Below are 24,001 nucleotides of genomic sequence, written 5' to 3'. Positions count from 1 at the left end.
GTATCAACAAACAAACAAAGTTAGCTAAGCTCACGTTAGCACTTGCAATTAAAAAATCGAGCAGCTCAACTAACCAGTTAAGTTACAAAAATACTCTGAAAATCTAGCTCTTGCTTGTATTTGTCGAATAAAACAGCTTAAATATCTAGCTAAAGCAGTTTGCAGTGTTGCTAAGCAGTTTGTTTAGGTTGCCGCTCGGTTGAATCACTCCGCTCTGCCGCTTGCGGTAGAGGGTGGCGCTTGTGCAGCCCAGAGTGCAGCCTCCCAGGCTGCGCAGCCTGGAAGTCGACGGCTGAAGGCAGTTTCACCCTGGAGCCCCCACGTTGGCCTGCACGTGGATCTGCTGATCTGATTGGTTCATGGCTGGCTCATGGCTGCCAGTGCGGCCAATCACATCGATGTGGGTCTAGCGTCATTCCTCTCTCTCTATTGGTTAGAATGAGCCGCCAATCTCTCGAATCGACCACTCCGCTGCAGAGATAGAGGCTGAAAGCCAACCCCCCCCAAATAAGCTGCTCTGAGCAGCAGGACGCAGAGACACTGAATCCACTATGTTAGTTATTTACAATCGGTTCCAGTAGATTTATTTTCAGTTAGTTTATCCAAATTGTGTGAAAATAAAGATTAAACAATAGTTTATAGTAGCAGGTGGTTCCAAGCTGTGCCAAAAATGGACATTTTGGAAAGTTCGCCTGGATATTTTGTAGTAAAATCTCAATCATTTTGTCCTGCTTCAATTAATCAGAATCAACCACTGCAGAGACAATGTTCACATGTTGTACAATGATTTTATAGAGAGTTTGAGCTTCATCAGCATTATTCTAAAGGGCACTCATCAAAAATATGATTTTTTTTAGGCGAATATTCATTTTATTAATTTTTTTTCTGTGTGTCATCTTCATTTACTCTTCACCAGTAATAGATATACTGAAATGTACACATCTCAGCAATTCCTCATTTTTTTCCCTTTACTATGACACCAAAAGTATTCAAATAGACCTTGTGGTTGCAGAGATATACTCATTTTATTATGGATATGCAATTTTAGAGAAAAGGCCTAAAAAATAGGCTGGTTTTAATCGCACATCCGCCGTGTTGGTAAACAAATAATCCCTCTATATCAACGTATGTGTCGGAGGCAACCGTGCTTGAGCAGCTTGGGTTCGAGGTGGTGTGAGTGCGGGCCTAGACATGTGAATCAATGCTGAAGGATCAATATGAAGAAATAAACCTCTGACTTCTTGATCTTCAGCTTTTCCTTCAGCATCATCAGCTCATCCTTCGTCCTCTGTTCGTCTACACTGAGCTTCAGCAGCTCAGCTTGTTTCTTTATCATCTGGGAGGAGAGAGGAGATGACAGACATCTTCATTTCAACATTTCAAAAGCTGTTGAGAGTGTTGATCAAATTGTGTCTCTCAGGACAATGGACAGATTTCCTTCTTTTCTCTAGAGACTCTTGAGCTTCACAGTTATTTCCTGCCTCAGTGTTGAGAGAAGTAGATAAAGAGAGAGAAGAAGAGACAGCTCATTGATTTAGGTAGAAACATGAACCTCTCTGATCTTCTCCTCCAGCTTCTTCTTCTCTTCCTGGAGCTGCTCCAACTGGGAGGAAGGACAGAGAAGAAGAGAGATGATTGATGTGATTTAGTGAATGAAGACACAACATTTAGGTCTGTGTGGATTCTCATCTCAGTTTAGTTGTTGAACAGATGAACCTGTTGGTTCTTGGTCTCCAGCTGCTTCTTCTGTCTCTGATGTTCATCTTCTTGTTGCTTCTTCTCTTCCAGGAGCTGCTGGAGTTCATCTGGTTTCTGTTTCATCCGAGAGGAAAGAGAACAGAGAAAAGATTAGATGAAGATTTTTTATTATTATAGATTCCATTGATAGAAAGTATGAAGCAGCAAATAGTCTTGTCTGTTGAATTAAATGTTTTTTCCTCTTTTACCTGTGTACCTTTTTCTTCGTTCTGTTTTCCTCTCTTGGTCTCTGTAAAAATAATACAGGAAACAAAAAAACAAAATCAAATCAAAACTCTATTCACTTCGCTTTGATATCAGTGATTAAAAATCAAACACCTGACACACAAATTAAATTTCACTGACACAGTGTCACATGTGACAGTGAACTTCTCTGTTCCCACCACTAACTCAGTCTGTATACATTGAAGCCATTCACATTGAACCTGTGAGGAAACTTGACATTGACAAACCACTGTAGTTCATTTGTGACTTACTGATGATTTGTCTCTTCTTCCAGACATAAAAGACAAGTGAGATAATGATCATGATGGAAACAGCCAGAGTAACAACCAAGCCAGTGATGAGAGGAGAAGAACTGGACTGGACCTTAAAGAAATCATCTGAAATGAGACAACACACAATCAGACCAGATGGTGTTTGTGTAGAACTAGACCTCAGCTGTTTGAAACTAACACAGTGTTTAAATGTAGAGTTTTGACCTGGAACATGAATGTGAGTGTCTCTGGTCTGGTTGATGGTCTTCTGTTGGACTCTACAGGTGAAGCTGTTGCTGTGTCTCTTCTCCACAGTCACTCTGCTGCTGACAGTATAGAGGACATCAGGACCTCTGACTGTCTCTGTAGGTCCAGCAGAGAGCAGCTTTCCCTCAGCGTCCAGCCACAGCAGCTCAGGCTCTGGATACCAGCCTTTAGACTCACACTGTAACACCACTCCCCCCTTGTCTTTGTCAGTCCCTGCTAAACTGATGACAGGTGACGAGGCAGCACCTGGAGATGGACAACAGGAACATTTCAAAACAAGAGTCAGAAATACAGGCATTAAATGACCAGTGAAGCTAATAATTCAATACTATGACGAATATAATATTTATTATATGTAGCCAGGGAATAAATCCCAGCATTAAAATAGTTGCAATGTTCCTTTAAAACCGAAACCAGGTTATAGATTGTGTGAAAAGTAGTTCCCTCAACATGAGGTAAATCAGACTAACTTGTTTGTTTTGGTGTTTTGGTTTTTGCCCTGCTACTATTGGTCAGTGAGTAGAGACGTCAGGTTTTCTCTGTGGGGATTGGCCAAGGGGCGGGACCAGAGAGTTTGGGAGAAAAAAAGGAAAAGGAAGGAGGGAGAATTGAGGTGTGCTCCGAAGCATGGCCGCTGTGTGGTTTTCTTCCTCGCCATGGCGATTAGTCTGCAGCTAAGTTCGCTAATGTAGAGTGTGTTTAATGAGTGTAATCTTACTCTTACGTTAAGTACAGGGTTAAGTGATGTACACAGTGTTGAAAGACTGAGTTACGGAGCTACGGAGTTAACGAGCAATTCTACAGACTGCTACAGATAGCACACATGCTAATGTTGTGCTAGTGCTTCATGGACAGACTGTGACACTCATGAACTGAAAATGACGCAGGAGTTTAGTAATTTTACTCTTTACACCTCTGATTTTAAACCACTTTGTAAAGCTTTGTTACACACTATTTATTACCTTTTAATCACTATTAACTTGACACAAGATGAATCATGAATTAAAATAAATGAATTATTTATTCACACAATCAAAATATTTATGTAAAGGTCGAATGAGGTTACTTTAGCAACACAAATGTTACTCTCTTTCTTTTAGAGTACTAGGAATAACCCAATTTAGAGTATTTCAAGAAAATCAAATAGTTGACCTTTAATCTCAGAAATTTAAATAAAAACGAAAAACCAGGCAAGTGCCCTTTAAAATTCACCAAGGCAATATTATCACTGTTAATTGCACAGAATCTCTCAACCCTTCTTGTAAACTGGTAAACCTCGTTCAAAAGGAAAATATCAATCAGTTACTCAAACCTGAATCTCTGAAACACGTAGGCCTAATATTACGTTTCAAAATTAGTGTGGGCCCACAGAAAAATAATAATACAACAGCCGGCAAAGAAAATAACAAACCCCCCGTTGCAGGCCTGTTTGTGGATGAGTTGTGAGGTGTTGTTGAATGCTGGAGACACTGTGTCCGATACCGTGTTCACTCACCCACGCTGAACCAGTCTCTCAAGCCGTTTTCCCACTAAAATTAGCGGGTCGACGCGGGTTTTTTAAACGCGGGTCGACCCGCTAACAATCGGCATTTGGCCCCTTTCCCATTGACCAAAATGAGCCGAGTCTGACCCCCCCGCTGAGGGATCAGACAGAGCATAAACCAGTCGCCCCGCTCTCATCCGCGGTGCAAGAGACACACACAGTCATGCCACAGCCGCCCGCCGCGGAGTGTCCGTCCGCCGAGGCAGACTCTCTGGCTGGCTGACCTGGAGCACCAGGACCGCGGAGGACAGAGAGTCTGCTGCGGCCGGATGACGGACGTCCGCGGCACAACACGTCAGCTTCTTTTCTTTTCTTTTTTTCTATCGTTTTTGGTCAGTGGTCTCTGATCTTTTGATCCCAGTCTCGGATGAGAGCAGAGCGGAGCAGAGCTTTGTTTTGGTACGTGATATGAGACGCGACCTCTATGGACGCGACCGGCGCGATGACATAGCTTCACGTAACGTTCAGTGTCATCACGTAAATTAGCGGGTTGACGCGGGTCTGGCGTTCCCACTGCAAGCCGTTCGGAGCCGAGGCGATTAAAGGCGATTTTAACCCGCGTCGCTTGCTGAGTCGTTTGACCCGCACCGACGCGGGTCGACAAGGCTCGGTGCGCCTTTCCCACTGCCACCAAAAGCCGATTGTTAGCGGGTTTAAACAGGTTTTTTGGCCAGTGGGAAAGGGGTATCAGTCTCTGTACCTGCAGCCGCTGATACAGGAAAAGTCCCAGCCTCGTCGAGACTCACTGAAGCCGCTCGTTGACCTTCTCGTTGCCGCGACGACGTCCGCCGACGTTGGAGGAAAGACACGGCAGGTCTCCCTCAACCACCACAGCTCACCCGAGTTGGTCCGATCCTACGGCGTGTATTATTATTTTTCTGTGGGCCCACACTAATTTTGAAACGTAATATTAGGCCTACGTGTTTCAGAGATTCAGGTTTGAGTAACTGATTGATATTTTCCTTTTGAACGAGGTTTACCAGTTTACAAGAAGGGTTGAGAGATTCTGTGCAATTAACAGTGATAATATTGCCTTGGTGAATTTTAAAGGGCACTTGCCTGGTTTTTCGTTTTTATTTAAATTTCTGAGATTAAAGGTCAACTATTTGATTTTCTTGAAATACTCTAAATTGGGTTATTCCTAGTACTCTAAAAGAAAGAGAGTATCATTTGTGTTGCTAAAGTAACCTCATTCGACCTTTACATAAATATTTTGATTGTGTGAATAAATAATTCATTTATTTTAATTCATGATTCATCTTGTGTCAAGTTAATAGTGATTAAAAGGTAATAAATAGTGTGTAACAAAGCTTTACAAAGTGGTTTAAAATCAGAGGTGTAAAGAGTAAAATTACTAAACTCCTGCGTCATTTTCAGTTCATGTTATCTGAGGAGTTTGTCAGGTAAGCTGGGTTACAGGTCATGATAAATAAAGCAACCTTATAGTTAGCATCAGACATAACAAAGATAAAGAACCCTTAGTGCTGTATCTTAAAGCCCGGATACTTAGAAAGCGCTACATATAATTTTTCTGTTTTGACACTGATTTGTAGTTTTTCACTAGTGAATCAGTCTTTTACATCAAACCACTGTTCCTCTTTGGCCATTAACAACTTAAAACTAAAGCAACAGTTGGTTCCTATCCTAACCCTACTAACACACACAGCTTGAAGTCAAGGGGACAATTCACATATTTTCCTGTTGCCAAGTTCATTTGCATGAACATTTACTCATCCGTTAGTTGATTTTATTCCAAGCAACTTCATCACAAAGACTTATGATTATTTAAGAGTCTCTTGATAACAGAGAGGAGAACCACTGACCAGAACAGTGTGTGTGCTAACGGATCATATTCCTTTGGGGAACACAGGCTGACAAGGCTGACAAGTAAAGGCTGAACGGGTGACAAGTCAGTGATCAAGTGGAGGTCAATGAGCTGATTGACATGTCCTTAAGCCTCTCAAAGACCAGATGGGCTTTAACACTTTTTTTTAAAGGGCCCATATTATTCAAAATCCACTTTATGCTGGTTTTGTCCGCTTCCTTAAAGGTTGAATATGGAGAATTCGTAGAAGAACAGTATAACACACCATAGCATAGAGAAGAACTATGCAGGATATTTATCATATGTTTAATTTTTATCTTCATTGAACAGATTGGGACTATTTGTGATGTTAGATAAATGACTAGCTTGATACAGGGAGCGTGGAGGCTCCTCCCATACCGTGGCTGAAAACCAAAACTACCATGATCCGACCCAGTGCAGTTTCAGCCGACGCGACCCGGCTCAGGCTGCAGCGGCAGCACCATTCATCCTATTAACCATTTTTCTACCACTGCAATGAGTCTGGAAACATTATTTTAAGGCCGACAAACTCCGCAGTGTTGTTTAACGCCCCTTGGATGTATCACTTTTAAAAAAGTAATAAGCATTCTCCCATAAGCATTCTCTTCAACCTTTAATTGATTCCGTGCCAGTTGGAAATAAAGCTGCTCTTGACGTCAACAGCAGCTGACTCGATCCACCTCCTGCTACTTATTTGGTCTTGCCCCTAGGCCAGTCTGAAGGTGAGCTCCAACCACTGAGATTTTTCCAGAACAGCGACAGTAAGACCACTTCAATTGACAGTGCTACCATTCAATTACATAAATCCTGGCCATGGAATTCAATTCAAACCTTTTTTTATTCTTGAAAGGACATTGAGGTTTTACCCTCATTTGCAATGTCGTCGAGATCACAGCAATATTCAAAGCAAAACACAATGCACACCATAGGATAAAACACAGTTACAAAAGTTAAATACATCTGATTCATTATAAAAATTTAAAAACAGTTACAGACTGTGGTAAAGAGGTTTGAGATGATATTTTTATAATGTTGATAGGATGGAGGAGCATTAATTTTAAGTGTGAGTTGAAGATCGTTCCAGGAGGCAGGGGCATCATAGCAAAATGCAGTGAGAATATCTAAATGGAATGATAGCACGTCTAGATGAGGGTGAAGCCTCCCCTGTCGGCCTAAAACCATGTCAATATTCCCCAGTACCACTTCTCATCACAGTCTGCACATTGCAGAGTTTGCGCTGCGTCTCAGTTTCACTTGTTTTCTAATTTGACAGAGTTGACGGGTGTGGAGTAGACGTGATTTACACAGACAGATAGATAGATAGTGTAGTGGAAAATTGCTGTTATTTGGTATTCCCCAGCAGTAGAAGTCCCAGACCCACCAAATGGGTACTTAACCGAATACCCTCAGCAGTTCTGCAGGCAGAATATGGCTGGGCCCTTTTGAGATTACTCTCTTCTCCAGGTGAACAGCACAGGAAAGATAAACACAGCCGCCTTCTTTTTTTTTTAACCCCATTACCATAAGAAGTGTTGTTCTTTGACTCTTTTTGTCTCGTCGGTGATGGTCCCTCTGCCTTGAGTCAGTCAGCTCTCTCACTCGTTCTCTGAACGAGTTGAGGTTTGAGACCGAACTCTTTTCCTGTTCGGGGTGATCAGCCTCTGTCTGCCCTCAGCAGATGGACGAATCACTCACGAGATCCCACCGCTGCCACCATCTTGTCATGGGAATTTTGGTTCTGCCGGTGGCGAGTCAAAGAACAAGACAGGAGAGGAAGCATGCACCCAAGTTTATTCTCCATTCTCCACAGAGAAGGGGAGAAGGGAACAGAACACAGAACTACATGGCAGGTAGCAGTTCAGAGTAGTGCCCCAAGAACAGAGAGTACAGTCCCTTCTTATACCCCACTTTATGACACTGGTTACTTCATTACTACAAGCACTTCTAGCCTTCCCAGACAATAAACCAATTCAACAGGTGTGTTACTCAATAAATGTCGTTAAACACTTGTCACGAAGCTGTGCGTTCCATCGTTGTCCCTCGTTGACACAGTGCCTTGTGTGTTGTGTTTTCTCTGGAACTGTGTGTGCAACATGTGTACTTCATCCGTGACCGTGCTTGGCTTACGTGCTGGTCATCGCTGCCTCGCTGTAAGTGTGTGTGTGAGCGAGTGAGTGTTTTCCCCCCTTTTGGTTAGACTTGTGTGGGGTTGTCTTCTGGCTCTGGTACCTCCCTGCAGTGGTAACATAGTCTTTGAAGTAGTTGTAGTAAGACCATGTAGCAATCCTATTACAGTAACTCCATTCATGGAGACATTTGTGTGTTGACTACAATAAACCTGGGGGCAGAGGAAGGACACTAGGATGACCCATGTACAACCTTGTTTACTAACTGATCTAGGCTGTAAATTCCTATAGGGAAACCAACAACTGGGGTAGACATTTATTGAGTAACACATCTGTTGAATTGGTTTATTGTCTGGGAAGGCTAGAAGTGCTTGTAGTAATGAAGTAACCAGTGTCATAAAGTGGGGTATAAGAAGGGACTGTACTCTCTGTTCTTGGGGCACTACTCTGAACTGCTACCTGCCATGTAGTTCTGTGTTCTGTTCCCTTCTCCCCTTCTCTGTGGAGAATGGAGAATAAACTTGCTCACTTGTGTGCTACCTCTCCTGTCTTTCATTCCCATGACAATAGAATGATAGAACGATAGATAGATAGAACGATAGATAGATAGAACGATAGATAGATAGAACGATAGATAGATAGAACGATAGATAGATAGATAGATAGATAGATAGATAGATAGATAGATAGATAGATAGATAGATAGATAGATAGATAGATAGATAGATAGATAGAACGATAGATAGAACGATAGATAGATAGATAGATAGATAGATAGATAGATAGATAGAACGATAGATAGATAGATAGAACGATAGATAGAACGATAGAACGATAGATAGATAGATAGATAGATAGATAGAACGATAGATAGAACGATAGATAGATAGATAGATAGATAGATAGATAGATAGATAGATAGATAGATAGATAGATAGATAGATAGATAGATAGATAGATAGATAGAACGATAGATAGAACGATAGAACGATAGAACGATAGATAGATAGAACGATATAACGATAGATAGAACGATAGATAGATAGATAGATAGATAGATAGATAGATAGATAGATACGGACGGACAGACAGAGAGAAGTGGCTTGTTCTTAGGAGAGCTCTTGAGAGCTACTTTTAGATTGCTAACATTTAGAACCACAGATTGATTTGGGGGCAATACACTACAGATACAATGTGGTCGGAATGCTTAGACGTGAAGTGGTCGAAAAACAGTATAATATGGCAACTTGAACTTTTGTTAAATGTACAATCCAATATCACTCACTAACAGTTGAGATGATACTCAGTCTTCACTGACACCAAACTGCTCACACAGTATTTCACTACTTACCAACATGAAGCTCAATGACGGATTCAGTTTCCTCGTTTGGTATGAAACATCTGTATCTCCCTTCATCACCAGGTTTCACTCTGGACAGTTTCAGTGAAATGTTTCCGTGCTTCAGTTCATCAGTGAACAGCGATGTTCGTCCTGAGTACGATGGATGTTTCATATCTGCAAGCTCCTGACCAATACGCCACACATGAACATATCTTGGTTCCAGGTCAGACCTCGACCACTCCACTGTGTAGGTGGTAACATCCTTGGCAGGTTCAAGGCGACACGGCAAAATTATGTCATCGCCAATTGTGGACACTACTGGCTGAGATGAACCAATTAACTGAGGCTGACCTGAACAGAACAGATATTATCTCATTAGTTTTTTCTGAACACATTGTTGCATTATCAGTTATATAACACAGTTTAGACAGCTTCTAATGAGCTCTACGTGACTGAGGAAGTTGTAACTGAGGCTACGTTCACTCAGTGGTCATGACCAATGGTGGTCTAACAAAATATCATACAACAGCATAGTACATCTGAGTCATGCCCTTTAGGGGAGAGCGGGGTAAGTAGTGCCAATTTTTACTTAAATTGCCTTTAAAGCAAGGGGATTATAATAATGCCCTCAACTAATATATGTACATATAGTTTAGGATGTTGTGCATCCCTGGGAACAATCACTTTGAATCTTAAATCAACTGTTTCAGAAATATAGCTTTAGAAAAAAAAAAAAATTCTGGCACAACTTGCCCCCGGTGCGGGATAAGTTGTGCCATTAGAGAGAATACACTGGGGTAAATTGTGCCATTGATAATTGAAGTAAAACAGATCATTTTAATCTCACAAATGATAATGCTATATAAAAGCAAGACATTCAATACAAAATTAAAGCCAGAAGCGGCGATGATCGGGCCCTCGCTTGTCCCCATGCAGTCGCGGAGGCCTGAGCCACGCTGGGGGTTGTGGCGCAAAGAAACGCAATGTTTTGTTCATCCACCAGGCTACGAGCACAACCAGACTGGGCAGGTGTGTTCAGGGGCGGTCCCTCATCACACATGTTAAAGGGATAGTTCACCCTAGAATGATATTTCGCTCATTATCTACTCACCCTCATGTTGACTAAGGGCTGGAAGAAGTTTCAGATTCCTCCGTGGCTTCTCTGAGTTACAGGGGGTCTCGCCATAGCAGTGCATGTCCATATAACGGTTGCAAAGGGACACCGGAGCTCTTCGTAAAAAAACACACACAAAAAAACATCCAAATACCTCCATGATGCTCGTATGTAATGTCCGTCTTGTGCTGAAGCCCCAAATTGCGTAATTGTCCCGAAAAAAATTAAATAAGTCTATATTTTAAGCTTGTTTGTAGCGGAAGCTTCTCGAAGCTCCTCTTCCTGGTCCGTCCAAATCTCGCGTGATTTGCGCCGGCGTCAGCATGCGTCAGTGCGGTTACTGCAAATCACGCGAGATTTGGACGGACCAGGAAGAGGAGCTTCGAGAAGCTTCCGCTACAAACAAGCTTAAAATATAGACTTATTTAATTTTTTTCGGGACAATTACGCAATTTGGGGCTTCAGCACAAGACGGACATTACATACGAGCATCATGGAGGTATTTGGATGTTTTTTTGTGTGTGTTTTTTTACGAAGAGCTCCGGTGTCCCTTTGCAACCGTTATATGGACATGCACTGCTATGCCGAGACCCCCTGTAACTCAGAGAAGCCACGGAGGAATCTGAAACTTCTTCCAGCCCTTAGTCCACATGAGGGTGAGTAGATAATGAGCGAAATATCATTCTAGGGTGAACTATCCCTTTAAGTTTCGAGCAAATCCGTGCCCACTGCCATGTTTCTCCTATACACAGACAGCACTGCCACTGGCACAACTTAACCCAGGCCCTTTGGCACAAATTACCCCAAGCCCAGCATTTTGAAAAAAAAGGATTCCCCAGCTGTTTTGAGCTGGCATCATGCTAACTGTATAGACTCATGGTGTAGCTTAATAAAGCACTAAAACATGTGTGAACTGTTTTCAAAGTTATCTATAATTGTTCAAACACGGCAATCAAAAAACCTTGATCATAGAAATTTTACTTTGGAGGGCAAAAACTTGTTTTTTGAACATAAATGTGTTTTCCTCTCAAGCCATGTGTCTCCCTTCTTGATAGGATGAGTGAAATGGATGCCCCTTCAAAAATATGTGGTCACATGACCAACTTCTTCTATGGTTTTCTAGATAACAGGGGTGGAACTACTTGCCCCATGGCACAAATTACCCCACTCTCCCCTATACATCAGACAGGATGCAAAACATTTACGTATGAAAGAGGGAATATGAAACGGAATTTGAGATAAGGCCAAGTTGATTTCATGAAAAAACTACAATGGAATGACAGGATGGAACAAGAAGTTCTCCCCCCTCCAATGAAGATACTGAACAGACCAGAAAAATATCTACATTTACTGAGTCACTCTAAATGTAGCAGCAGGTTTCTTGTTTGTTCAAGTCTGATGGATGCACTATAGTCAATCTCTGATTGTTTCTTTGCACCAGTTGATGGTGGCAGGTGTTTGATTGTCAGATTTCTTCAAAAGAGAAGCGTTTCAGCAGTTACAGAAATTTGCTGTTGCAGAGAAGAATCAATTTATCTGTGGGTCCAACACAGAGCCTTTCACACGTCTCATTTAATTTGTTCAAAAATCATTGTATCATGAGGTTACCTCCAACAAAGGTCATCAGGAGAAGATGGGCGACCAGGACACTGATGGTTGTGAGTGGAGACTGAATGGAGAGTCCAGCCATCCCATGAAACATTATGCAGATCTGAAAACATACGGAAATCATTAGAACATGAAAATCAAAACTGTACCGCAAATGCACTGAAATTTATGTTAATGATAAATAACTTCAAAATAAAAGATTCTTGTTATAAGGCCCCAGTTACTAATTCTCTGTGCTGTTTTTTTTTTTTTTTTTTAATTTTTTTTAAATGTTTTTAGAAAATCAACATCACCATGTCCATTCCTTCAGTTTTTAACAGCATATTCTAAGAGACATTCACATATCCAGGAAAAGATCAGCCTTGCTACTGTGCATTGTGTGTGAAGCAGTTTTGTAGTTTCAAACATTCGAGCACATAGCTAACGACCTGTGGAGAGCTCTGCGGCTGGTAATTTGTGCTGCATAAATTGTTGTTAACAATAATTTACATTTTACACTCTGTTCATGTCCATGTGAGACAACAATGTCTCTTAATATCTGACAGATTTGTGTCAAACCTCCAGACTTTAAGTTCAGTTAACAAACTCTAATAAGAAGCTGATTCATTATGAATTGGATAAAATAAAAACCAATGTTCAATGCATGAATATATATATAATACAACTACTACTGTTATAGTAGATTCACTTTTAGGTTTTTCAAGATTAAAACAGAAGCAAAATGATTGAGAAAACCACGTACCTGCTGCTAGTTGTGTTGCTCATTTCAACTGACGACAGTCTGAAGTCTGTAAATCATTTACTGACTCATGATCATAAAGTAAAGACCTCTGACCAGGCCAGTTTATTTAGAGCAGACTCAGTGTTGATCTCAAATCATGTTAAACTTCCTAAACTTCAAGTTCAGCCAAGCTGTTTTGTTGTTTACAATTTATAATACAAATGCTGTAAATGTTTTTGTTGATCAGATGTGAATCTGACCACAGATCAGTAAATCAGTTCAGCTTTAAACACAAATACATGATGCCTACAGTTTAATTTAAATCTGAATATCTTTATGAGGGACTTTGACCCTGTTGCCAGGCAACTGATCAGTTGGTAAAACAATACAGCTTCAAAGTGTAGTATATATAAAATGACGTGGCTGTTTTTACCTGCTCTTACTGTAGGGGGCATTTTATTCCTTTAACAACCACCAAGCCTTTCAAGAATATGAAGGAAAGTTGACATGATAGTATGACTTTGTGAGTGCATGAGTTTCACTTGTCTTTCATTTGTAGTATTTATCCATTGAAACCAACACTAAGGAACTTTTCAACCTTCATATAATATTTTCATAACTTTTGTGATGGTACATCGACTTACAACAGGTTGAATGACACCTCTGTCATGGCCTGAGGGGGTCTGTATCGCCTTCACTGGCACTAAGCAGCTTTGAGGAGCATGGTAGGAAACCGGTTCTCACTTAAGTTTCACTTTCACTTTTGCGAGTCACGACGAAGAGGGAGCAGGCAATGCGGCACCTTTCCGTCGGATTTCTCAGTGTGTTTACTGTGAAATTATCCGAGAAATGATCCGCTGCTAACAGAAACTTAGTTTGGACGTCTTCTGTTAATTTCCACGCGCTAGTGCTCATGGGAAATGGAGTCTTCCTTCAGGCAAAAACACTACCGCTTTGGGCCACTGGCGCCGCCAAACTCAACCAAAACTGAAAGTTCTTTAGTACTGCTTTAAGTGTTGCTTCTCTAACCTAAGGGGGACAAAAATCAACATTTGTCAGCAGCATTTAAAGAGGGTTAACCTAATTTGTCTAGAATTTTCTGCCTCTTCAGCTTCTATTCTGCCAGGAGGAGAAAAGGTGTTGGTGGCCTCTATGATGTTGGTCATGTTGTAGGCCCAGGAGACTGGAAATGCTCACTCCCAGGTATTTGAAACTGGGAACCACCTCTAACAGCTGCTCCACCAATCTGGACAAGAGGAGGATTGTAGCTCCTCCTCAAGTCAACAATCACCTCTTTTGTCTTCCCTACGTTGATGCAGTGGTTGTGCATGGCAAAGACAATTGGATTGATACTTCTTTCAGTTGTGTTCACTAGTTGATGCAGGGTATGACATCATCATAACCTTTTGTAATCATTATCATTATCAGACTTGGATAAAGCATATCCACAACCACATTTTGTCATGAGAACAATATTATTGTATCTCAGACTGAGAGACGACTGAGGCCTCTGACAGCCTGCCCCCCTTCTGCAGCAGCATCAGAAATAACCTCCACAGGAAGAGGAAGTTGTCACGTACGTTCTACTTCAGTTGTATTTCAGCTCAACGCTCAGTCTGCAGCAAGACGACATGGAGGTCACAGCTCTCTGCTTCAGACTGTGTGAGTACTCAGTGTCACATTTCTTCTCTTTCTGTCCTCACTTTTATATGTTGCTGCTCATCAAAGCATCTGTTGCTGATTTACAACATTGCTCCTTTGTTTCTCCAGTGATGCTTGAATTTCTTCTGCTGGAGACACGAGTTCAGAGTCTTTATGCTCAGCAAAGTGGTGAGGAATAGGGAAAACCTTTAAAATGTTCATTTCCAAGTATTGATTGATTGATTGATTGATTGATTGATTGATTGATTGATTGATTGATTGATTGATTGATTGATTGATTGATTGATTGATTGATTGATTGATTGATTGATGTATGTTTAAACTCAGTCCATCCTTCCCTGGATAAGAAAACTGAATATTGATAATTAATTTGGAACTCTTCTGTTATTTTCTCAGTTTCAGGTGCAGCTTCTCTTCGTATCACTCCAGACCGTCTGCAGTTCTTTGAACTTGAGCGTGTCTCTTTTCATTGTGAGGGAACTGATGGTTCTGCTCAAGTGAGAGGGATCAGGGCTAATGGGGAATTGACTACAATATGTGTCATGGAGAGCACATCTTCAGGGTTGTCCTGCAAAGCTGCTGGATTTTATGCATCAGACAGTGGAGAATACTGGTGTGAGACTGAAGGAAGAAAAAGCAACAGCATCAACATAATTCTCACTGGTACTTATAAGCCATATATCTTGAACTTGTGATCTAACTCACCTGTATGAATTCTCTTTAGTTTTCTATTAAGAGTAAAACAAAGTCTGTTCATCAAACTTTCCTCTTTTTCAACATGTTCCTCAGGTGGCTCAGTGATCCTGGAGAGTCCTGCTCTTCCTGTGATGGAGGGAGATACTGTGACTCTGCGCTGCAGAAACAAGACGACTTCCACCAACCTGAAAGCTGTTTTCTACAAAGATGGAACATCAATGAACAACAGTGCTGCCATGGAGGTGAAGATGAAAATCTCCAGGTCTGATGAAGGACTGTACAAGTGCAGCATCAAGGGAGCTGGAGAGTCACCAGAGAGCAGACTGACTGTCACAGGTGAGACTGAACCTTTAGTAAATAAACAAAAAATGTTTATTATTTGTACAGTCAGGGACTGTCGATGATTGTACATTAGAATTGTCAAATCTTTTCCACAATCTATTTGGGTTTATAGATATTTCTCAAACAAACATAGCAGCTGTGGCTACAGTTGTAGCTTACCACCCCCGGTGTGAATGTTGCATGAGTAATAACAGTTTGTGTAAGTGCTTGGGGTATCGGGTATCATTTAAAAAGCACTACATAAATGTAAACCGTTATTGTTGTTATACTATGTAAAACTGTATGCAAAATATGTGTTTAGAGAAATCTACACAAATATATGTTAAAAACTGGCAATAATGTTATAAATTGACATAATGTATATATGTTTAGTCAAAAGAAATGATGAAATTTAAAATACAACAAATAATCAAATAATACCATATCCATCATACTGTATATATTTTGTATGCGTATGTCAACGTACACAATTCCTGCTATGTATTTTAAATATATTAAAATACAGGAGCTATAAAGGTCATGATATATCAACATATGAGTAAAAAAAAGTATATAATCTTTGAAACAAAACTGAAATTCAACATAAAACATTTTTTTATGTCATCAAAAATATTCATGTTATAGATATTTTTTTAAAGAATGGAAATGTACAGAATTTGAGATTTTTATTATTTCTAAAATATTTCTGTACTATTAACAGGACGTATAGATACCATAATTGTTCATTCATTTTCTATACTGCTTAGGGTCAGGGGTGAGCTGGAGCCTATCTCAGCTAACTTTAGGCACATTCACATAGTATAATAGTAAATCCCCTAATATGTTACACTGCAACATCTCTAATCCATATATAAGTATATCTCAATATAGAAGCATTTATGTCATACAGTATTTTACATCTATTCGACATTTCTTTACAGGATCTGGACCAAAATGATTTTGCCAGTTATAGTGTTATGTATGTTTTTAAAATGTACAGATATTATTTTAGCCATAATTTTGTGTTTCATAAATTGTGTACATGAACCATGTTCATTGTAAACATACATGCTTTCAACAAACTGCCATATGAGGTAAATATAGATCCTGTTTAAATCGAATACAATGTTCGATCAAGGATATTTTTGAAAATATGTAAATATGAAAAAATCCGGTAACACTTTATTTTAAGGGGTCCTTGTTCCTGTGTATCTACCTAATTAATTACAGTGTAATTACCTTTGTAACCGTATGTAATAACATGTACTTACATTGTAAATACATAGTGTATTTTAGTGTAATAACAGGTCCTTGTTACACTTGTAATAAGAAATGCCAAAGTGGCCTCTCTCTTTGCACAAGCATTTCTTATTACAAGTGTAACAAGGACCTGTTAGTACACTAAAATACACTATGTATTTACAATGTAAGTACATGTTATTACATACGGTTACATAGGTAATTACACTGTAATTAATTAGGTAGATACACAGGAACAAGGACCCCTTAAAATAAAGTGTTACCAAAAATGCTTAAATATATTTTCTTCATTGAAGACATTTTATGTTTCTGAACAGGAAACATAACTTCACAGACTGTGTGATGATAACTTAATACTTACAGATCTTTACAGTGGTTAAAACTCTATATTGTTAAGAAACTAGAAAGTCCTACAGCAGGTGTTATATGTGAAGTTGCAGCACATTCAGTTTCCATCATGTTTCCACCAGCTCAGAAAGAACTCGTCTCCAATGACCCTGACTCCACAAACCTCCACAACCTGCAGTGGATCATCATCATCGTCTCGGCTATAGCCCTGGTGCTGCTGCTGCTGCTGCTGCTGGGGTTTCTCCATGTCAGCAAACACAGAGGTACAGAGAAGCAAATACCTCTCCCTGTAATATACTGTATGACAATGATTTAAGATCTTTTTCTATTGATGTCAATCATTTTACTTTTCTATCCATCAGTTTGCTCAATAACGTCAAGAACGTCAAACTCAGGTGAGTTATCTATCTAATGTGTCTCAGATGATAAAGTACAGTGTGTATATATAATCAGACCAGTCGACCTGCCAGCCTTCAGTCTGTTAATAATTTCATGCATTCTCTATGTACAGCCAGTGAATTAGAATATTTTGAAAAACTTGATTTATTTCAGTAATTGCATTCAAAAGGTGTAACTTGTACATTATATTTATTCATTGCACACAGACTGATGCATTCAAATGTTTATTTCATTTAATTTTGATGATTTGAAGTGGCAACAAATGAAAATCCAAAATTCCGTGTGTCACAAAATTAGAATATTACTTAAGGCTAATACAAAAAAGGGATTTTTAGAAATGTTGGCCAACTGAAAAGTATGAAAATGAAAAATATGAGCATGTACAATACTCAATACTTGGTTGGAGCTCCTTTTGCCTCAATTACTGCGTTAATGCGGCGTGGCATGGAGTCGATGAGTTTCTGGCACTGCTCAGGTGTTATGAGAGCCCAGGTTGCTCTGATAGTGGCCTTCAACTCTTCTGCGTTTTTGGGTCTGGCATTCTGCATCTTCCTTTTCACAATACCCCACAGATTTTCTATGGGGCTAAGGTCAGGGGAGTTGGCTGGCCAATTTGGAACAGAAATACCATGGTCCGTAAACCAGGCACGGGTAGATTTTGCGCTGTGTGCAGGCGCCAAGTCCTGTTGGAACTTGAAATCTCCATCTCCATAGAGCAGGTCAGCAGCAGGAAGCATGAAGTGCTCTAAAACTTGCTGGTATACGGCTGCGTTGACCCTGGATCTCAGGAAACAGAGTGGACCGACATCAGCAGATGACATGGCACCCCAAACCATCACTGATGGTGGAAACTTTACACTTTACTTTACACTTTACACTTTCCTGAGATCCAGGGTCAACGCAGCCGTATACCAGCAAGTTTTAGAGCACTTCATGCTTCCTGCTGCTGACCTGCTCTATGGAGATGGAGATTTCAAGTTCCAACAGGACTTGGCGCCTGCACACAGCGCAAAATCTACCCGTGCCTGGTTTACGGACCATGGTATTTCTGTTCTAAATTGGCCAGCCAACTCCCCTGACCTTAGCCCAATAGAAAATCTGTGGGGTATTGTGAAAAGGAAGATGCAGAATGCCAGACCCAAAAACGCAGAAGAGTTGAAGGCCACTATCAGAGCAACCTGGGCTCTCATAACACCTGAGCAGTGCCAGAAACTCATCGACTCCATGCCACGCCGCATTAACGCAGTAATTGAGGCAAAAGGAGCTCCAACCAAGTATTGAGTATTGTACATGCTCATATTTTTCATTTTCATACTTTTCAGTTGGCCAACATTTCTAAAAATCCCTTTTTTGTATTAGCCTTAAGTAATATTCTAATTTTGTGACACACGGAATTTTGGATTTTCATTTGTTGCCACTTCAAATCATCAAAATTAAATGAAATAAACATTTGAATGCATCAGTCTGTGTGCAATGAATAAATATAATGTACAAGTTACACCTTTTGAATGCAATTACTGAAATAAATCAAGTTTTTCAAAATATTCTAATTCACTGGCTTTTACCTGTATTTAAGTTTCTGGAGTGAACGATGCAGATGATCCAAATAGTTTGACGTATGCAGCCGTTGTCATAAAGAAGAAAAAGGACAAAGGTGAACTAGATTTTCATGTGAAACACCCGCCAAGAGTTTTCACACGTCTGTATTCTGATGAAACTTATTTTAAGATTCAGGTGTTCATCATCTTGGTCGACCACTGAGGAGGTTAAAATAAGAAGAGGAGTCAGTGGCAGTTGAAGCGGTCGACTCTAACGTCTGAATGATTTCTGCTCCCTCTCTCTGTGGTCTGTTGTTTTAGACGCTGCTGACACTGGTGAGAGTTTGAACGTCTGCACTGAGACAAACCACAGCAGAGAAGCACAGACAGAGAACGGTAAGAGGCCTGTTCAGACCTTTAGCACCAGTATATTTATAACCAGATGTAGAAGCAGGAGACGTCTACTGTCAGTCACACCAACATGTACCATTAACAAACATACTCACGGTTTAAAATATATAGACCAGTGTTAGGCTCTATGTGGAAGCCTAGAATGGCCATATATTCTACAATAAATTATTTCTCTTACCATAAAAGGCAAGGCAAGGCAAAAACAGTTTGTCTCAAAGGGCTTTACATGGCATCATAACAACATCCTCTGCCCTTAGACCCTCACATCCACTGAGGAAAAACTCCATGGTAAACCCTTTTAACAGGGAAAAATCAGAGAAACCTCAGGGTGAGCAACAGAGGAGGAATCCCTCACCCAGGACGGACAGACGTGCAATAGATGTTGTTACAGACAAGAAAACAGTTTACAGTTTATAATTTATAACACAGAATGTGGGAAACATAGAAATGTTACAGTAAGAAGAGCTGATGGAGGCAGCTTCCGGTGGGAGGGAAGGCAGGGAGAGCAGGCCAACTTAATGGGAGGACTGGATGGCAGACTGGTTCATAGGAAGAGAGGGCAGGCCGGTTAAACAGCAGGGGAAAGGGGGGGGGGGGGGGGGGGGGGGCAAAACTTCCAACTACAAAGTGCAACAGATAATGATAATGATGTTTCAAAATGTGCTGAGAGGAGAGGAGAGGAGAGGAGAGGAGAGGAGAGGAGAGGAGAGGAGAGGAGAGGAGAGGAGAGGAGAGGAGAGGAGGGGAAAGGAGAGGGCCTAAGCTTATAGCAGCGTAGCTATAAAATGGTTCAGAGCTACCTGAACCAGCCCTAACTAAAAGCCCTGTCATAAAGGAAGGTCTTAAGTCTAGACTTAAATGTAGTTAGAGTGTCTGCCTCTTTGACCCATGGAGAGAGCTGGTTCCACAGTAAAGGAGCCCGGTAACTGAAGGCTCTACCTCCCAGTCTGTTTTTAGAGATACTGGGAGTCACTAACAGACCTGCGTTCTGGGAGCGGAGTGCTCTGGTAGGACAGTAAGGAATGATTCGTTCTTTCAGATAGGATGGAGCTTCATCATTAAGAGCCTTATAAGTCAGAAGAAGGATTTTGAAGTCTATTCTAAATCCTACAGGAAGCCGGTGGAGAGAAGCTTAAGTGGGAGAGATGTGCTCTCTCTTCTGAACTAAAAGGTCTTTGTTATACCAAGATAACAAAATAGTAGTTATACGAGAAAATAGCAATACAATTTTAAAAAATGAATATACTATAGCCATTCTCATCTTCTGTAGCTATCAAATGGTTTATTTTTGTATTAATGGCTGTGACCAAAATATGTTTTATTATTTGAGGTGTCATTTTACACATTATTTTATATTTTAAGATGAAACGCAAATTCTGTTTGTTTCCAAAGCAGAACCAGGATCATCCAGATCCAAGTCTTCCCAGAACCTCAGAGCAGCCAAAGAACCACAGGAGGAAATTGTCTATGCAAGTGTTCAGGTGAGACTGATGGTTGAACCTAACTGATTAATTATTGATCATTTGGTAAGTATTAGAAAATATTACAGTTCCTCAAATCTCAGGGTGAGATCTTTATTATTTCTATTTTCATAATCTAATACTCTAAAAAATAAGACCCATTCAACTGAGAAGGACACTGTTTGAAGCTCAGTGAAATATTGAGTAAGTGACCGTTGAGTTTGTAATAATTAACCAATATAATTTTTTGTGTATTTTGTCTCACAGTTTACAGAAAAAAGACACGAGTGAAGACTGAAGGGAGAGATGGTTTGTTGAAGGAGAAATGGCCGATAATAAAGTTTCAAAATCATGTTGTAAGAACAACATGTTGTTTGGTGGATTTCATATCCACCGCTCTGGTGGATCTATTACTGATTTATGAATCATTAACAGATCATTGACCTCTTTTTCCTGCTCTGGTTGATCAGTTGTAGAATTTCATGTAATCGTTCAGTATATTGATCAGTAACAGCTGCTGATTGGTCTCTAAACACTGAAGAAGCTGACTGGAAGGTGAAGTAGCTACAAACATTAAAAGTTCATTCACAGAGACATTTTTATTCAATGGTTAAACAGTTTCACTATGAGTGTGTTTGTCCTGAAGTGAACTTTGCGTCTGGTGATCACCAGTGTAAAATATTGCAGCTGCAATTAAAACCATCATGACTCAGATCATTGACTCTTTAGTCTGAGCAGTTGATAAACTGAGACACTGCAGCTTTAAGGAAATCAAGTCTCACTCTGATGACGACTGGAAACCAGCAGCAGGAGCTTCAGCTTGGTTTGATGGATGATTTGTTTTGTTTTTTCACAGTGAAACTCACAAATCAGCATTTGTGAACAGATTTCTCCTCAAACCACTGAACTAAAGAATCAACTGCAATCAGTCATACAAATGTGTTTTATTAAAAAAATAATAATAATACAAATGACATGACGTCTACACAGATGTTGTTCTACAATCAAACAGTGAATGATTTACAGAAAGTGAAGATATGAAAACACTCTGAATGATGATCACATCCTCAGACTGTGTTAAATCAGCTCCAAAGACTGGACTTAGTTTGAAACAGAGGACAAAATAAAAACTGTTTTATTGTATAAACTACTGTCACAGTCGCCCTAACTGTCTTTATTATGTTTTATTGACGGATTAATCAGTTTTTATTTTGATCGGTTCTTTGTTTTTCATGTGCAGTAATGACTTTACTGTAATAACTCACTGTAACAGTGTGTTGTGTTGTTTGTGTTATGTGTGGAAGTTCATAAAAACCTCAAACCTACATCAGCAAACTTGTATATCTCCACCACTGAGGCCGATTCGATACGCATCTTGATACGCTGCCACCGATGCGATACATTAACGATACACTGAAGCTCCTGTCGATATGATGCGATACGATTCACTCCTATTCACGATACGATGCGATTCAAAAATGATTTGATAACGATATGACTTAATTACAAAGAGATTTGGTTCGATATGATGTATCAAGTTCGGTACAGTTGTGATGCGAGAGTTTCTTAGCCCACATCAGGTTTCTTACCTCAATACCACTATTCTGCTTTACTCTCTGTATCAATTTGAGGGATGTATTTAATATTTGGTTAATTTTTATGGGGCAAACAACTCATATTTGAAAGTAGAGCTTTTTGCTAAAAAAAAAATAAATGCTAGACTTATACAAATGAAATCCAGCTTAATCATCACCTATGGGCTTCTAGTCCTATGTGGTGGTAAGTCTGTATTTTGGTCTTTTGCTATGTTTTAATAATAATAACTTTATTTATATAGCACCTTTAAAAACACAAGTTTACAAAGTGCTTCACAACACAACATAAAAGAGACAAGTCACAGATGTTTTGTTGTGGGACACTTCTAGGTGGAGAGTCGGTGTTTTCTCTCCAGCCAGTGACAGAGGTCAGGTGAAGCTCCATGCAGCAGACTCCGAGTAGGAGAGCTTCTATCCCTGCTAGCTGTCCGGATGCTAACCGGCAGAATGCGGCGCACCGAGAGTGTGGTGGCGCAGCAGGGGGAGGTGGGACAGATCCAGCTTGGCGCAGTGGAAGTTTCGTGCCAAAAAACTGCGTCCAGAGAAAGCCCGCCAGCTCCAACCAGGTCTACTCTCTGCGCAAGACGAAGTGCAGCCAGGGCAGTGGTAGTTTGGCTGACCGGCGGGCAGTGCGCACACGTCACCAAGACCTCACAGGCAGGTTTCCACAGTTCCAAGCACATTTAAATGCAATAAATAATTACAACAAACACTATTTAATGCAACTAATGGAATCAACACGTGAATTAGATTGTCAGATCAAAGGATGTTGGCAGGCGTAATGGAAACTCAGCTTGACAAAATTATCTGTGAAGCAAACTTTATTTTATTTAACCTTTATTTAACCGAGCGGAATCAATTAAGAACAAGTTCTTATTTACAATGATGGCCTGACAAGAGAGATACGCTTATTGAGGGGAGGGGGCAGGGGTACTGTAAAGGCGAAAAGACAAAGGACAATAGCAAATAGGCACAACTATACAGACATCCAGCAAGAACAAGAACATACAAGAGTTAACAGCCAGGGTTTTTACATGCATAAAAAGAATTAATAGCCACAATTTTTACAAGCATAAAAGAGTTAATAGCCAAGGTTTTTACAAACATTACAGGATACTTTAAAGAGCCTAAAAGTTGACTAACTAACAAACTCTCTCAGCCAACCACAACAGCCTCAGCATCAGATGGTGAGTATAGTCTATATTCAGCATCTGTCATCTCATCACCAAAAAAAGATAAAAAAGAGATGGACAGATAGAGAGAGAGAGAGAGAGAGAGAGACGCTCGGCAATCCGTCCTTTGCTCCTGATTCCATCCCTGTTATGCATGGTGTTTGTTTACGTTGTATCAGTGTACACCTCTTACACAGGGTTTAAATATGGGTTACTAAATGGAAGTGTCTTCATAAGTAGGTTTTATTCTTTTTACACTGGGCAACGGTTCCCAGTGTATCAGGTTTCCTCTTGTGAGAGGTTTGGCCTTTGGCCTCGCTGTCAAAGGATAAAGTGAC

General features: G+C 40.3%; 2 protein-coding genes across 2 annotated transcripts in view; both read right to left on the bottom strand.

The window, feature by feature from the left end:
• LOC146968469 (uncharacterized) overlaps positions 1-1,814 on the bottom strand; it is a 56,289-nt gene extending 54,475 nt beyond the window's left edge. The window contains exons 1-3 of the mRNA XM_085760476.1: positions 1,717-1,814; positions 1,553-1,603; positions 1,232-1,336 (exon numbers count right to left, since the gene is read on the bottom strand). Of these exons, the coding sequence (XP_085616602.1) occupies positions 1,232-1,336 (105 nt within the window). The 5' untranslated portion in view covers positions 1,553-1,603; positions 1,717-1,814. The remainder of the gene's footprint in view (positions 1-1,231; positions 1,337-1,552; positions 1,604-1,716) is intronic.
• A 3-nt stretch (positions 1,815-1,817) lies between these two features.
• LOC146968468 (butyrophilin subfamily 3 member A2-like) lies at positions 1,818-12,837 on the bottom strand. Its single transcript, XM_085760477.1, has 6 exons — positions 12,823-12,837; positions 12,081-12,183; positions 9,368-9,709; positions 2,460-2,747; positions 2,235-2,360; positions 1,818-1,987 (listed from the first exon to the last, which is right to left on the bottom strand). The coding sequence occupies exons 2-6, from the start codon at positions 12,172-12,174 to the stop codon at positions 1,818-1,820; spliced, it is 1,020 nt and encodes a 339-aa protein (XP_085616603.1). The 5' UTR covers positions 12,175-12,183; positions 12,823-12,837.
• Positions 12,838-24,001: the final 11,164 nt, after the last annotated feature.

Source organism: Trachurus japonicus, chromosome 18, assembly GCF_045865225.1.
Source record: "Trachurus japonicus isolate A0001 chromosome 18, Traja_1.0".
NCBI classification, from domain to species: Eukaryota; Metazoa; Chordata; class Actinopteri; order Carangiformes; family Carangidae; genus Trachurus; species Trachurus japonicus.
Note: the sequence above shows the minus strand (reverse complement) of the source record. Positions and strands in the feature narration are given on the sequence as shown.

Excerpts from the sequence above, each read along its gene's own strand:
- LOC146968468 (XM_085760477.1), bottom strand. The coding sequence starts at position 12,174 with ATGTTTCATGGGATGGCTGGACTCTCCATTCAGTCTCCACTCACAACC. Across the intron at positions 9,710-12,080 it reads CCTGATGACCTTTGTTGGAG|GTCAGCCTCAGTTAATTGGT; the intron begins GTAACCTCATGA and ends TGTTCTGTTCAG. Across the intron at positions 2,748-9,367 it reads CGTCATTGAGCTTCATGTTG|GTGCTGCCTCGTCACCTGTC; the intron begins GTAAGTAGTGAA and ends GTCCATCTCCAG.